General features: G+C 38.2%; 1 protein-coding gene across 2 annotated transcripts; it reads left to right on the top strand.

Moving 5' to 3' along the window:
• The first annotated feature begins 342 nt into the window (after positions 1-342).
• LOC109212264 (G patch domain-containing protein TGH) lies at positions 343-14322 on the top strand. 2 transcript variants are annotated; one of them, XM_019375896.1, is made up of 16 exons: positions 343-686; positions 1252-1342; positions 1456-1550; positions 1966-2066; positions 2657-2718; positions 2801-2875; positions 4886-5037; positions 6081-6156; positions 6235-6321; positions 6422-6499; positions 7401-7587; positions 9225-9714; positions 10184-10465; positions 10544-10672; positions 11880-12098; positions 13043-14322. In XM_019375896.1, the coding sequence occupies exons 1-16, from the start codon at positions 552-554 to the stop codon at positions 13844-13846; spliced, it is 3063 nt and encodes a 1020-aa protein (XP_019231441.1). In that variant the 5' UTR covers positions 343-551; the 3' UTR covers positions 13847-14322. The 2 variants fall into 2 exon arrangements, with proteins under 2 accessions (XP_019231441.1, XP_019231442.1); XM_019375897.1 differs by having other exon boundaries at positions 344-686; positions 7401-7545.
• Positions 14323-15037: the final 715 nt, after the last annotated feature.

Raw genomic sequence — 15037 nt, forward strand, 5'->3', positions numbered from 1 at the left:
CAATTAAATAAAATAATAAAAAAATGTTAAAAAACTACTTGTGTCGTCAATTTGCTAGTGATAATCAAAATTCAAAATTTCATCTATAATACACCTAATATTAAACAACATTCATTTAGAAATATCCGTAGCATATTTAACAAATTCATCAAATAACTTCTTCTTTTATATTTGAATGAACGTAAGAATATAATTTTAAATAAAATATGCTATAATTGAACTATAGACAAATTACTTAAGGTGAAAAAAGTATTAATTTATTGTCATAAAATATCAAAATGTGTTTCTTGTATTAGAGTATATCAGGATACAAAAAGGACTACACAGGGTGGTTGTCAATTATTAAAGAGAGAAGCATTTTTTTTTGCTTGGTACAGGAGGGGACCAAACGTATAAAAGGTTGATTAATCCATTCTATTTCCAAATTTGTTTGTACTAGTAGAGATTATAAAAAACCAGTCAATTAATGTGACAGAACCGAACCGCCGTAGAGTGTAGAATTCACGCCGTTGTCTGTACATCCGCACATCGGAGGCAAATTTCTTGAATCAATGGACGGCGACGAGGAAGATTTCGTGTTCTACGGAACACCTATAGAACGAGAAGAAGATGTGACCAGCCGCAAGAAGAAGGCCGTCGCTGAGGCCTCTGGCCAGTTGCGAACCCTTGCCCCATGGAAACAAGAGGTACTCGATTTCATAGATTAATGAGTTTGGATTTTTTTCTGCTCGTTTCTTGTGTGAAATTACTTGATTTCCAGTGGAGCAATGTAACCTCGTTTTTTACACATTGCATAGCACCTTTTTTTGGGGGGTAAATATCATGTGTGTTGAGTTTAAGGTAGTTTTCACTGATAGTATAAGAAAATTGATAATTGTTTTAACGCTTTTGCCGAACCTAGGGTCGTTTTGGTTCAATTGTGGGATAGACAAGGATATCCCATTGGATTAGCTATACTACCTCTATATGGGATAGCTAATACCACCATTTTGGTATAAAATGTATACGGGTATTAACTAATACCCATAACCAAGCATGGGATAAATACAATCCCAAATTCTTTCCCGCTATTAGTATCCTTATCGCGGTAACCAGACGACCTACTACTTTATTAATACCTGTATCCCATTTAAACACATGCCGGTGCTGAATTAAAAATAGGTGCTTGATCAAAGTTTTTCATCCGCAGAAGCTTTGTTGTTTATCTTCTTCCATCTGATTTTTTTACTTATTAGAGAAATTGATTTTTAGGTCACAGATGAAGAGGGACGGAGGAGATTTCATGGGGCATTTACTGGTGGTTTTTCCGCTGGATACTACAATACAGTTGGCTCTAAAGAGGGTAGAGTGTAATTTCCCATTTTATTGTTTGAGCTCCATTTCAGTGATTTTTGATAATTTTATTGGACCTACTAATGTGAGATTCTTTTTGAACCATTCATAACAACGTTGTAGGATGGACTCCGCAGTCATTTACGTCGTCCAGGAAAAACAGAGCTGAATTCAAACAACAGAGTCTCTTTAACTTCTTGGATGATGATGAGAAAGCTGTATGTTCTCTTTCTTGCATTTTCTTCATAGTTATAATAAGAATATAGAATGGTATATTATTTTGCTTTTGAGTTACACCTAGAAATTTCAATAAATATGCTGACAAAACATCAGCTTTTGGCTGGAAATGTGAGAGCTCTAGGGATGCTATGCTTACATTTATTATCAGTTGATGTCCTCTTGCAAAAACAAACTCCGTGTATTTACTTTGACAGAGAATTTTTGAGAGAATATCCGTTTACTACACGATCTCCACCGTTGCCTTGGCAATGCTAGCTTTTACGGCTTCATGGTGCTCATTTTGTGAATTATGTGGAAGCTTAAAATGACATGTTTTTGAGTTGAGCTGGTACTGATCATCCGTTCATTATTGTTTCTGTTTCCCTAGAAGCTTACTCTAGTTTTACATCATAGGAAATGGAGGGTCGTCTGGGGACATCGATGCAGTATGATACATTTGGATTTACTGCTGCTGAAGTTGCTCGTAAACAAGCTGAGAAGGAGCAAAATCAGAGGTGTTCTATTGTGTTTAGCTGCTGCTTATGTATAAAATTGTTAGTCTGTTAGCTTAGACTGTTGTAATCTTAATATCCTCCTCATGAAGTGCAACCCTGTTTCTTGCAGTCTTTCTGCACAATTTTTTACTGTTATTGAAAGGATTTATGTCCATTTTACATTAAGGCATGTTCTTCGTTACTATATCATATATGCTTTGCATCTTCCTAAAGGTTCTTGTGATTATTAAATGGCCGCATAATGGGTGAGATAGTCTCCTCCTTGATGTACATATATTATTATCAGCAACAGATGTAGTTGACATTGCGAATGAATAGTTTTCTCGATGTACCAGGAGTATAGCTTCCCTTATTTGCTGCGTTTACCTATGCTGTCCGTGCCAGCCTACCCTATTTAACATGACTCAGTTAATTGTTGTGTTTAAACTTTTATTCTCTGTTTTTCGTTAGTGTTGGTTCCATCTTCACTCGAGTAGAACTAGATTGAAGGAACCTTTGATGTTTAAATTCCCTTCTTTGAGCTTTAAATTAATTACTCTTTTCCTTCATCTTCTTCTTTTTATACTTCTAAAATCTTGCTTGTACTGCAGGCCCTCTGCTATACCTGGACCAGTTCCGGACGAAGTGGTACTTCCAGCGACAGAGTCCATTGGTCTGATTCTATGTCCATTGAGAAGTACCTTTTGTTCATGAAGAGAATAATTTCTCACTATGTTATTCTTATTTTTGGGCAGGGCTCAAATTACTGCAGAAGATGGGATGGCGACGTGGTCGCTCAATTAAGGACTCACATACTGATTCCCTATATAGTACGTGTCTACATTTAAAACCCTTTTCCCTATGTCATGCTTAGTCTGCTGAATATTTTTAATGTACGGTGCATTTCCTGGCATGCAATATTGGTCTCAGGTGTAATTTAGCCATATGCGCTTCAAATTGTTTATGTTTTTAGTTGGCTGGGTAAGATTGGGGAGTATTACAAATATGTATTTTCCATATTTATATGTGTATATAGGGAGTTAATATCAAATATGAAGTGGAAAATCCAACTAGAAGATGGTATTCCTTTTGAATTTTGAAAATTCAATTTTCATAGTCTTAGTTGTGCTTTTGATTGAAGGGGAGCCTTGGCGTAGCGGGTAAAGTTGCTGCCATGTGACCAGGAGGTCACTGGTTCAAGTCGTGGAAACAGCCTCTTGCAGAAATGCAGGGTAAGGCTGCGTACAATAGACCCTTGTGGTCCGGCCCTTCCCAACCCCGCGTATAGCGGGAGCTTAGTGCACCGGGCTGCCCTTTTTTAGTTGTGCTCTTGAAAATTTCGGAATTTGAATTTAATTACTGGTCTTTTTAGTGTGGTGCTCAGTCAAGTGAATAAATTTTTTATTTCTTATGACTTCTTTTTCTGGACTCCAGAAAGATTTTCTGCTCACTTTTTCATATAGAAAGTTCAGTTTAAAGCCAATACCTAAATGGATATGATTAGCTAAAGATTCATAACTTGAGGTTTTGGAACATTTGTGAATTTTGTAATGTACCGCTCCAGCAAAAACCACAATTGTTCTATGCATCTCTATTTTTGTGAGGATCCTTCAGAATTCCTTCCATTTTTAGTCAGTGGAATTCAGTGAAAGTTTGTTCAACTAAGCTGACTGATTTTCGGGACCATGTTCTTGTCTGTCTGCTGGTCTATCGCCCTCGTTAGGGATCACTGGTGGTCAAAATGTGTATATGGTGATGTGGGTCGGTACTTTTTGATGTATCCCTGGTCGGTATCCTTATTATCTCTTAGTATGAAGCTACAATTCTTGTCCTTGAGAGTTTAATCCAGTAGTTGAGTCCCTTGATGAGTTCAGTAGACAGTCCGACACTTAAATATACTAGACCAGTATGTAATTGAGCTTTTGAAAAACAAGCCCGACAAGAACTTTAGCAATGACTTAATTGGGCAGCTTTAGGGCTGCTCGAAGATAACTGTTTAGACCAGGAGCAAGCCTTCATGAATTTCCACTAGTTTTTGCAGAACGCTTTAACTAGTTGTTTGGCTCTGGTAGAACTTTAGTTAGATATTGAAAATTTTGTATAGTCCAATCAGTTCTTGACATATTGTCAGAAGCAAACATATCGGAGTTGACAAATTGACCTTACTAGAGTACTTTTGCACTGGTTTAAGAAAGCTATTTAGACCGGAAGGAAGTGTGAACTTATTTTCTTTTAATGACAATGGTGTCTGGGCCAACTTTAGCGCACCTTGACTATCCACCGGATCCCTGCTACCTTTCACGAATACAAGTACCCAGTAGTTCTGCTCTCTAAAGCTTGGGCTGATAGGAAGAATTCACCAAGTGACTTGAAGTAGAGACCCCATGGTTCTCCTCCCACTTCATTGACCACTAGGCTGCGGGTGCTAAGGAAGTGTGAACTTATTTTACAAGTTTCATCAGAATTCTTTTCCTTTGTTTCTAGAGAGTTATTTTAATGATGCCTAACATTTTCATGTACATTTATGGTACATATTTGGTGTTCAAGAATACTGAATACCTTCAATAGAGAGTTGGGGTTACCGGTTAGCGTCATAAAAATATTGGGGCTACCTGTTTTAGCTTTCATTGTAGGACAGTCAATTCTTGCCTTTGTTCTTGGCGTAATTTTTTGGGTGTAGTGTTTGATCATTGTTAGCCAATTATTTTGAAGTTAAATATTTAATTCTCATGCTTTATGAACTGAGTAGATTACTTTATCAAAAAAAAAAAAAAAACTATTAGTGGATTTGTTGGAATATGTATATTCAGTAAACGCATCTCTCTCTTTCTGATCTGCAGATGCTAGGAGAGAGGCAAGAAAAGCTTTTCTTGCATTTTCTTTTGCTGATGTCAACACACAACCTTTGCGGTCCGGGCTAGTTGAAAATGATGCTGATAATATTGTGGATCTACCAACTGATGATGGGAGTCAGTTTTCGAAGAGCACACCGGTGTGTCTGATGCTTTATATCTTCAAGTCTTTTTTCATCATCTAGGGCTTTATATTTCTGTTACAATTTTGAAAGTTGACTGTTTCAGCGTCTTATTAATTGCATCTCATCCTCATGGTAATGCTTCATTTAGTCTGTTTATGTTACTGGCGTGGCCAGTGTGAGTGGAAGACTGTCGAGATTTTGCTGTCTTTTTTCTTCTTTTTTTTTGGGCGATACAATGATGCTATCGATTTTCTTAAAGCATTCGTTTCTTATAACTTATGCCCCTAATCTTTTAGGAGTGCCTGATGTGCGGATTTCAGTTTTTTCTTTCTCTTTCAACTAGAACAAAGTGAGGTTATCTGTACCGAACTTTTTGATTGTATGATTTCTCAAGTTTATTCTATTCACTTTTTTGTTTGGTGAAAGAAGGGGATGTCAACTGAATCTAGTGATTGACCTATGTTACCCTAAATAATGAATAATATAACATCTTCTATGAACATGTTACATGCGGAGGGAATTTAGACTTTAACATACTAACTCATTGCATGTATTTGCCGACCTAACATAGTTCCTTTGCCCGACATCTTTCTGACAAAAATAATTTTCTTAGAAAATGAAGAGTAAAAGGAGAACGAAAGCTGGCCTCAATTGACAACATTATAAGATGTACATCATATAAAGATCTAAAAAAGAAGTGCACACAGGCCTTTGGAGACTGGTTACTTCAAGAAACAGTCTTTTTGTCATGCCATTCAATGGCAAGAAACTCTCTTTCTCAATACATTCCTTTTTCATGAAATCTTTTGAGTTTTCAATATTTGAGAACTGATAAAGACAAAATGGGATTCTCCATTTGGGTTGGATGCATTCATTCCTACTACATGGTTGTAAGCGAGATCAGAAGATTGTCATTTGCTTGCGTTCTTTCTTTTTCTTTTTGATAACAAAAGTAGTGGTTTTGTATTCTTACAGAAATTTCTATGCTCTCATTTAATTTATGCTTTGGGATACTTGGTTCCCTAACTTTTTTCCGGGTTGTTTCTTTACTTCTTTAGGTTTATGTGCTAAACCCAAAGGAGGACTTGCATGGTTTAGGCTATGATCCTTACAAACATGCTCCTGAGTTTAGAGGTACTTAATGTCTCAATAAAGAGAAAACATTAGCTGAGCTCTTAAATTGTCAGTGACTAACTGCTTTGCTTATTTCAGAAAAGAAGAGGTCACGGATGTCTAAGAGTAGGGAAATGGGACATCGAGAACCTCTAGTCTTGAAGGACAGCCTATTTGGTTTCAAATGTAAGATTTACCCATGTGTTTTCATATAGTACCTTTTATCTTCTTTCAAAGACTGCATTATCTATGTAGGCTCTTTAGCTATTTGGGTTGATTTTATCAGCAGGAAGGGTTGCTCCTGGATTTGGTATTGGGGCACTTGAAGATCTTGATGTTGAAGATGAAGATGTGTATGCATCAGGTTTATGTCTTCTCCTTTTGGCTGTAAATCAAGTTCGCAAAAATAAACAAATAAATTCAGGTTTTTACTGATAAGTACAAGAATCAGTAAATTAGTTGTAGGAATATGGACTATGGAAATTCCTCTGCTGCCTTCTTTTATTCTTCTCTTATGAAGACAAGATCATTTTTTTCCGGTTGTGTCTATTCCTTTGTTTTGTTGCAGAAACTCTGGTGCAGCTTATGGTTATACCAAGCACCACCACTGAGTTTATGCTCGTTGATCTTTAATGAAATTCTTTATTAGTTATCAAAAAAGTTTATGCTCATTGACTGGCCCCAGGGAGGGGGGAGGGAGTAGTGGTTGGTGAACCAAAAGTTCGGGATAGGAAATTGAGGCATAAAAAGTTTGAAATTCATATGTTATCAATGGGAATTTCATTGGTGCAAAATGCAGAAGTAAGGTTTAATAGAAGTCCATTTACAGGGGTGCAAAATGCACTCTGGTGCACTTTTCAAGTAATTTTATTGAAGTCCTTTTCGTTCTCAAGTTTCTTTTGTATTTGCAAAATGTCTTTACTACCTTCTATTTTTCTTTCCCCATGTGTACTTTTCAAGAAAGAAGTAGTGTTTATAAGTTATTATAGCTTCGTTTTGCCATCCTGGATTTGCAGTACTTCTGTTCCCTCTCTAAGTAGACTTTTCCTGAATACAGTCAAGTGTTGTCCTGCATGCTCGTTTGGTCCGGTTTGCAGGTTGGAAACTGCAAAGTATAAACACTATTTTTCTTTCTTCTAATATCGGGTGATCTTATAACTTTGCGTTAATTGTGTCATCCCTCCAGCTCGTAATAGTGCAGAGGTATGGGGAAAAAACGTAGTTGTGCTTGAAAGTTTCTTATCTTGGCTATAATTTCTTAACAGGTTATGACTTCGAAGAGACTTATGTCGAGGAAGTTGAAGAGCCTTCAAGACCAAAGGTGGAGAATCTGAAACTGTTGGACAGGAAGGCGCATGATGTTTTACCTGGTTTTAGTGCTGCTTCAAAGTCCGATTATCAGCTGGAAAGGTCTTCTCATGACACATTCTTTTATCGGAAGAAACTCAAGCTGTTTGTATCTTCTCCATCTTTAATTATCTTATTGCGCCGGCTTGACCGCAGTTCAATCTAGAAGATAGAGAAAATTAGATGGTGCATAGAATGTTGAAGCATGCCATTTTATTTTTCCTTGGATGGATGAAGGATATGTTTTTGAGCAGAGGATCTGCATCTGTGGGTGCACCCAGATGGACTAACAAGAAAAACAGCCAATATGTCACTATTGAAGTAAATAAAAAGCTCTTGTAATGGATACAGTAACTGGAATAATTTTTGGACTTCTTTTGTACACTTAATGTCTATTATGCATGGCCCAACATGTTCAAATTACTGTCTATAGCTATACCCCATGTTTTCTATCTGGGTTTGTCCATTTTAGTACCAGACTATGCAGATAAACAAGTCATGTCTTGGTCTTCCATTGGACAAATATGCCTTTCATTATTTACAACTTCCCCTTTTTTATTAGAATGAGATTTCGAAAGAATGTTTTGTATGCCATTCATTGGCTGCAATAGAGCTAACAAACCTGAGGTGGATATTAAGGTGAGAGAGCTGGTGACATGATAAAGGCCAGAAGGTAATCCTTCAGTTTTCAGCACCCACAGAAGGTAATGCCTAAAGGGGAAAGTTATAATCCCTTGATAAGTAACAACAACAACAACAACAACTACCAAGTAAAGTCCCACATAGTGGGGTCTGGGGAGGGTAATGTGTACGCCGACCTTACCCCTGCCCCGATAGGGGCATATCCCTTGATAAGTCTTTATCCAAAAAAAAGAAGAGAAAAATGAAAAAATCCATTGATAAAGAAATTTAGTAGCAAAATTCCTAAGACCATTTTTGGTTCTTCCACAACAATTTTTAGCTCTCCGCAATAACGGTCGTCACTTTGCTTTAGTTGTGGGAGGCGCGGTTGAGATACGGGAAGCAAGGTTGAGATGGTTCGGGCATGTTAAGAGGAGAAGTATAGAAGCCCCGGTTAGAAGGTGCGAGCGGTTAGCCTCGGAGAGTAGCAGGAGGGGTAAAGGTAGGCCTAAGAAGTCTTGGGGAGAGGTTATTAGGCGGGACATGGCGCAACTGGAGCTAACTGAGGACATGGCCTTAGATAGGAGGGTGTGGAGGTCAAAGATTAGGGTAGAAGGTTCGTAGGTAGTCGAGCGTTTCTCTTTGTCATACTCAGTTCGCTAGCATTATTGTTAGTATGATATATGGCTATTACTACCTAGAGTTTGACTGCATTCTTGGATTCGATCTTATTTCATCTTGTTGTTATTCCTACTTGTTGCAGTTACCTTTTCTTTTTCAATCATTCTCTAGCCGAGGGTCTATCGGAAACAACCTCTCTGCCCTTCTAAGGGTAGGGTAAGGCTGCGTGCATCTTACCCTCCCCAGACCCCACTCGTGGGAAACTACTAGGTTTGTTGTTGTTGTTGTTACTTTGCTTTTCTTGTGGTCATGAAGGATTTAATGACTCCTTTATCCGTCTTTTTGTTTCCTCATCTATTCTACGGCTGCTATTTCTCTAGATGCGATAAAGAAATTAAGTTATTTAAGGTGTATGGTCACACTTGCATATGATGGAAACCTTGTCAACTTTTATTTCATTTTTTTCACTCTAAATCATGTTTGTTCACCAATGTCAACAGATTTGATCCTCCAGTGATTCCACATAATTTTGTTCCCCATCATAAGTTTGCCGCTCCGCTTGACTTTGATTACAAGACTCCCGATCTCCCTCCCCCTGATGTTCCTCCTCCTCCGGATAATAATCTTAGGATCTTGATTGAAGGGTTGGCTACATTAGTAGCTCGTTCCGGTAAATTACTTGAGGACATTTCTAGAGAGAAAAATCAGTTCAACCCTCTATTTGGTTTCCTGAATGGAGGAAAGGGTCATGACTATTATGCAAGGAAACTTTGGGAGGAGAGACAGAAACGTAATGATCAAGGCAAACAACAGGTGGATGCAAAAATGTCTCGGAATGTGCAGAAGATGACCGCGGAAAGCCGCGGTCAGATATTAGGAGAGAAGCCTATCGAAAGAAGTTTGAGAGACGCAAATACTGCTGGTATATCTGCTGAGGCGATCAATTTCCCATCCAATCTTTCAGATACATTTACTAAACCTGCTTCAGTGGTAAGTAGTTCACTAATCGGTAGCTTTAGTATAGCTTGATACTCAGTTTCGGCTGAATAAATCATTGGTTGTTTCACGAACTATCTTGGCACCATTTTAAGTCAACTTTGGTAGGGGTCGGTCATGGTAGTGTCTTACTGTTTGTCTTTTCTGGTGTCCAAGACAAAGGTTGGTATACTTGGGATCCAGGTTCCTTTTTTTTAAACTTAATTTTTTGGCCTCGACTTTAAGTGTAAAAATGTCATATGTATAGTGATCATCAAAGATGGCTACTTTTAGTTGAAAAGTTGTCTCGTTTATGTAGCAAGCTGTATTCAGATTTAGTGCTGAGTAACTAGTAGATTAGTGTTTAAGGCCTCAAAAATGAAAAATGCATTTGAGGTTAGAAAGGCATACATGAGTTAGTTTTGCCACAGTGGACACTGGAATTTGTTTTGGTGATTGCTGATTCTGAACTTCCTTTCTGCAGACTGAACTTCCTGAAGCTGCAAAGCCTTTCCGAGATGATCCTGCTAAGCAAGAAAGGTTCGAGCAGTTTCTGAAGGAAAAATACCACGGAGGTCTTCGCCCTAAAGATGGTGGTGGAGCAAGTAATATGACAGAAGCTGCCCGTGCTCGTGAAAGGTTAGAATTTGAATCTGTAGCCGAGGCAATAAATAAAGGAAAATTGGGAAAGGAAAGTGTTCCGCCTAATGAGTTTTTCTCAAGTACGTTAGCTACTGCAGGACTGCAATTCACATCTGGAGCTGAGGCACGTACACTATCTAACTTCTGAGTGAATGGTTTGAAGTTAGCAGTTTGTCCTGATTTTAACTGCTGTCTGTTGCAGCTACCTAAATTTGGTAAAGATGATGGTTTAGCGGCAGCAAAAATGTATCCAAAACGGGAGAAATTCCAGTGGCGACCTTCACCTCTTCTTTGCAAGCGCTTTGATCTTAATGACCCTTATATGGGCAAGGTACCAACAATTAGTGTATATATCATGATTGTTATGTGTCAATCTATCAAACTCCACCCCTGTACTTTGGCTGGGCACTGGTATCTCCTGAAGAAATTGCAGTTGTTGAAGTCATCAACTTTTTCTTTTAATGAAAGTTCAGTTGGGCTTCATGTGTTTTCCCAGGAAAGCCCTTTTTTTTAATATATTTAAAACCGTGGTGTCCGGGACGATTAATCCACGCGGTATCTGATACCTCCCACCAACACATGTACCTACTAATTCGCTAATGAGTTAAGCACATCTGCACGCTAGCAGTGAGGTTGGTTCTGGTAGATGAGAGGACAGTTGACAGATGATTGTGATACGGGTTGTTTTCCTTCCTTTTTTTTTTAACTGTAATTGATTGTCACGGTAAACATTCTTGAATCTTGAGTGTAGGAATTTTGTGATTTCTTAAGTGATCCAAATAGAATTAGGTTATTCACATGGAATTTACTGGATTTGATATATTTAGGCTTTTGCTTGTGATGTAGGCTGTAATTATAACTTGCGAAGATAAAGGGGTCTCCTTGTTATCCGTAGATACCTAGTTGGCTCCTAGTAAATTATTGCTTTTTGATGGATATGGCAAGATTAAGGGAGTCAAATTTCCAGGGAGAATTCACCTTATTTGTATGTGGCCTTTTTTAATTTTTTAACTTTTTCTTCAGCTCTTGAAAACGAAAAGTCCCTTTTTATATCAATTAAAAAAAAGTCATTGCTATATTTGCATTCAGCACCTCTTATATTTTCTGTTCTGGTGATCTTTCCAGTCACACTCTCTCCATCCACAATTCCTCCTATTCTTTCGGCAGCTCTTCCTGCCTTTGTCTGACAACTTTTCGAGCAGCTTTTTTGAAATACTGGCTACTCTGTTATTCTCTCAAGGGTTTAATTTATTGAGGTTGCAGAATGAGCAAACTCAATTTGGTATCCCGCCTTGAGGTTGAGGGGCATCTTACAATGTTAAGATTAATGTGAGCGTGTTAGATTGTTAAGTGATAGTGTTAGAATGTTAGAAGTGTTAGTTTTTAAATTTGATATTGTCCTTGTTTGACATATTGTTTAGATATATATAAATAGGTGAGTTGTTATTATCTAATTATGAAGTCATTCAATACATCTTTATTTAATTCTTTCGCCATGTATCATCAAAGTTGACTGAGCTCTATCTTGAATTATGCAGCCACCCCCAGCTCCACGCTCGAGGAGCAAATTGGACTCACTTGTATTTTTGCCTGATTCTGTTAAAGCTGCAAAGCTTGAAGATGATGTTTCTGGGGATAGGAGCGAATCCGCTCTCCGAGTCCAGGAGGGCCGTAAAGAAGGAAAACAAATGGTTGACCAGGAAATTGAGGTTGAGACAGAACCAGAAAATGTTGAAAGGCCTGTTGATTTGTACAAGGTATTTAGTCTTCTTGTCCAGATCAGTTGTTAAAGTATACTGTAGTTCCTTATTGAAAGGAGAGTATTCTTGCTAAGTTCTCTCTTATTTGGGATATTCACAATACTGATTTTGCTATTGGGACAACGATAATATATCTGCAATAAGCTGCTTCTATTTGCTCCTTGATGAGGTTGTATATCAGATGTATGTGATAGATCGTAACCTCGAGGTTACAAACACGAGGTTAGAAACTAGTGCTTTTAGATTAGGTTAAAAAGACTAGTGCTTACGATTACTTAGTTTTTTTAGGGAGGTCAAAAGGGATAGGTGGTACTTTTACGGAGGTCAAAAGGGATGGAAGTGTGGAATGTTTCTTCTCTCATTTTTTTTTGTTTGAAGAAGGGTTGGGATGGCTTATTTTCTTCTCAATTTCTAGTTCCACGAATGGGTGAGTGGCGGATTCCATTGCTTTCTGATTGGAGCTATTGTTCTCAGGAATTCCTCCCTGCTTTGTGGATCAAGTTGGAAATCTCATGAACTTAGCTAATGCTAGGATTAGTTGGTTCAGTTCCTAGTGCATTGCCTGAAGAAGGATGTTTTTTTGCTGATATTGATTATTTTAAAAAGTAGTTCAATTTGCAACTGCATTACTGTTGTTTCTAGCAGATATGTTTCTTCTTCTTTTTTTTTTCTTTTTTTTTTCCCCTTCTGTTGGAGTGGGATGGGGCTGGGTGGTTTTCTTAGAGTTTTTAAGATCAATCTGCTAATGAGCGAGTAGTGTGAATTCAATTATCTAATGTGCTTTGTTCCCTGGTGTGTGATGGGATGGGGTTGGGTGCTTTTCTTAGAGATTGTAAGATCAAGCTGCTGATGAGCGAGTAGTATGAATTCATTTACCTAGTGTGCTTTGTCTCCTTTGCATAAACTTACAGCCTATCGTATTGTTCAATATTTCTCTGTAGGCTATATTCTCTGATGATTCGGATGATGAAGCAGAAACTAGCAATCAGAATGTTGCAGAGTATCCTCAAAAGAAGGTTGAAGCTGCTAATACAACTTTAAATCGCTTAATAGCTGGTGACTTCTTAGAATCATTGGGCAAAGAACTAGGTTTGGAGGTTCCTGTCGATATGCCTTTGCCAGAAAACAAAACCAGTAACCCAGCTAAAAAGGATGCTGTTCCGGTATATCTGGGAGCAAAGAGCATCAACCAAACTGGTAATGGTACATCATCCACTTCCCACACTGTTGGTGCGGATTTGTCAGATCCAGTATTGGCAGTAGGAAATAGTAATCAGAACGTCTCTCGAGAAGGTAGATCTAGTAGAGAAGGAACTATAGATATCAACTCTCAGAGAAATGGTCGCGGAGGAAGTGTAACTGAAAAATACAGGGATGATGTAGAAAAAAATAGGTTTGAAAAGGAAACTCAAGCACATATACATGCAAAAGCAAAAGGAGATCAGCACCAAAATAAGAGCAGCAGTTCATCAGAAGATGAAATTGATAGAAAGCGCAGGCGAGCTCACAGAAGCAGCAGTCCAGATGGGGATGCCTCTTCTCATTCATCCGAAGATTATAAAGACCGTCATCGTTCAAGGTCACGAAAGAAAAAATCATCTCAGGAAAAGAGTAGTAGAAGGCACTCAAAGCACCATAAGCATAGAAGGAGAGACTCTAGGAGTCCTAGTAGACATTCTCGTCATGGTGGTTCAGAAAAAGAACGTAGAGAAGCTAAGAGAGAGAAGCGTAGATACAGGGACTGAAACATTTCTGTTATCTGATCAATTGAAATGGATCTAAGGAATTACTTTAAGTCATTGCTAAATGAATATCTACAATATTCCAGATAAATGGTTTGTTTCCACTGGATCAGTTCATGCTACTTGGTTTTACTGCTTTGTGCCCATTTGAGTGCTATGCACAGAGAGCTCATGCTCTTTGGTCAATCAATGGGCGCCAACAGACAGGATGCTGAAGATCTCACTAGGAAAATCCTTCGACTTGCCAAGTGATCATCTTCATTCAGTCTGTTCTGGCTCATCTCATCCATCGAGCTTTTCATTGTACACAGTTGTATAATTGTAGGGTTGGTCTGAATATCTGTTTCATGCTTTAAAGACTTATTTAATGGTAAAGCAGGCCATCTATATTTCTTTCTGAGGTCTTGGGAATTGGTTTGTACGTTCTATGTTGTATGTGATGCCTTTTTTTACTATCTGAGCAAGTGGATTTTTCTATCTATCCTGCTTCAATTTTTCCAATACTCTTCTCTTCTTTTCAATTTTCTTTTCTTCTTAGGAGGTTGCACTGAAAATGGCAAATGTAAACGTGGGAACGGCGTCGCAAACGGTTTATGGCTTGCTTGTCGGAAGTTTAGCTTGTTAAGCTGATGCATTGCTAGATAGAGCTTTGCATTCTCCATCTTTAAAATGAAAAATACCTCTGGAATGACGTTGATAGAGTAATTGATCCCATATCAAGCTCTAGAAAAGGATACTGCCTTACATGGGTGAACTGATTTTACTTTCTACGAAGTATAAGCTAGTTGCCTTTACACGTTATAATGATCAGTTCGACAAACTGTCGAAGTAATTCCTGTTACCTCGCCTACAGGCAAACTACTTGTCCTTAGGCTGGAGTCAGCTGTACCCCCAAAATTCCCTTTGTATTATTGCTAACACTCTTTCTAAAATTTGACAATCTGTCACCATTCCTCTTTTAATATTCACTTGATGTTCCCTGTATTCATATTGGTTGGTAATGCTTTCTGGCAAGGGAGTACTTACGCCGACTCGCGGACAATTTAACTTGAAAAACACTTTGCATGTCAACTCACAGCCACAATGGTTCCACTTGGTTAACTAATCAATACGAACCTAACTGCATTAATGTCTACATAATAAAAATACAGATAGACATTTTCTTTCCTTTCTGTTGGGGGGTTTTTGGGGGGG

The sequence above is a fragment of the Nicotiana attenuata genome, unplaced genomic scaffold, assembly GCF_001879085.1.
Source record: "Nicotiana attenuata strain UT unplaced genomic scaffold, NIATTr2, whole genome shotgun sequence".
In the NCBI taxonomy this organism is placed as follows: Eukaryota; Viridiplantae; Streptophyta; class Magnoliopsida; order Solanales; family Solanaceae; genus Nicotiana; species Nicotiana attenuata.

Coding starts and splice junctions, on each gene's coding strand:
- LOC109212264 (XM_019375896.1), top strand. CDS start 552: ATGGACGGCGACGAGGAAGATTTCGTGTTCTACGGAACACCTATAGAA. Junction 10,673..11,879: donor ATGACCCTTATATGGGCAAG/GTACCAACAATT, acceptor TGAATTATGCAG/CCACCCCCAGCTCCACGCTC. Junction 12,099..13,042: donor GGCCTGTTGATTTGTACAAG/GTATTTAGTCTT, acceptor ATTTCTCTGTAG/GCTATATTCTCTGATGATTC.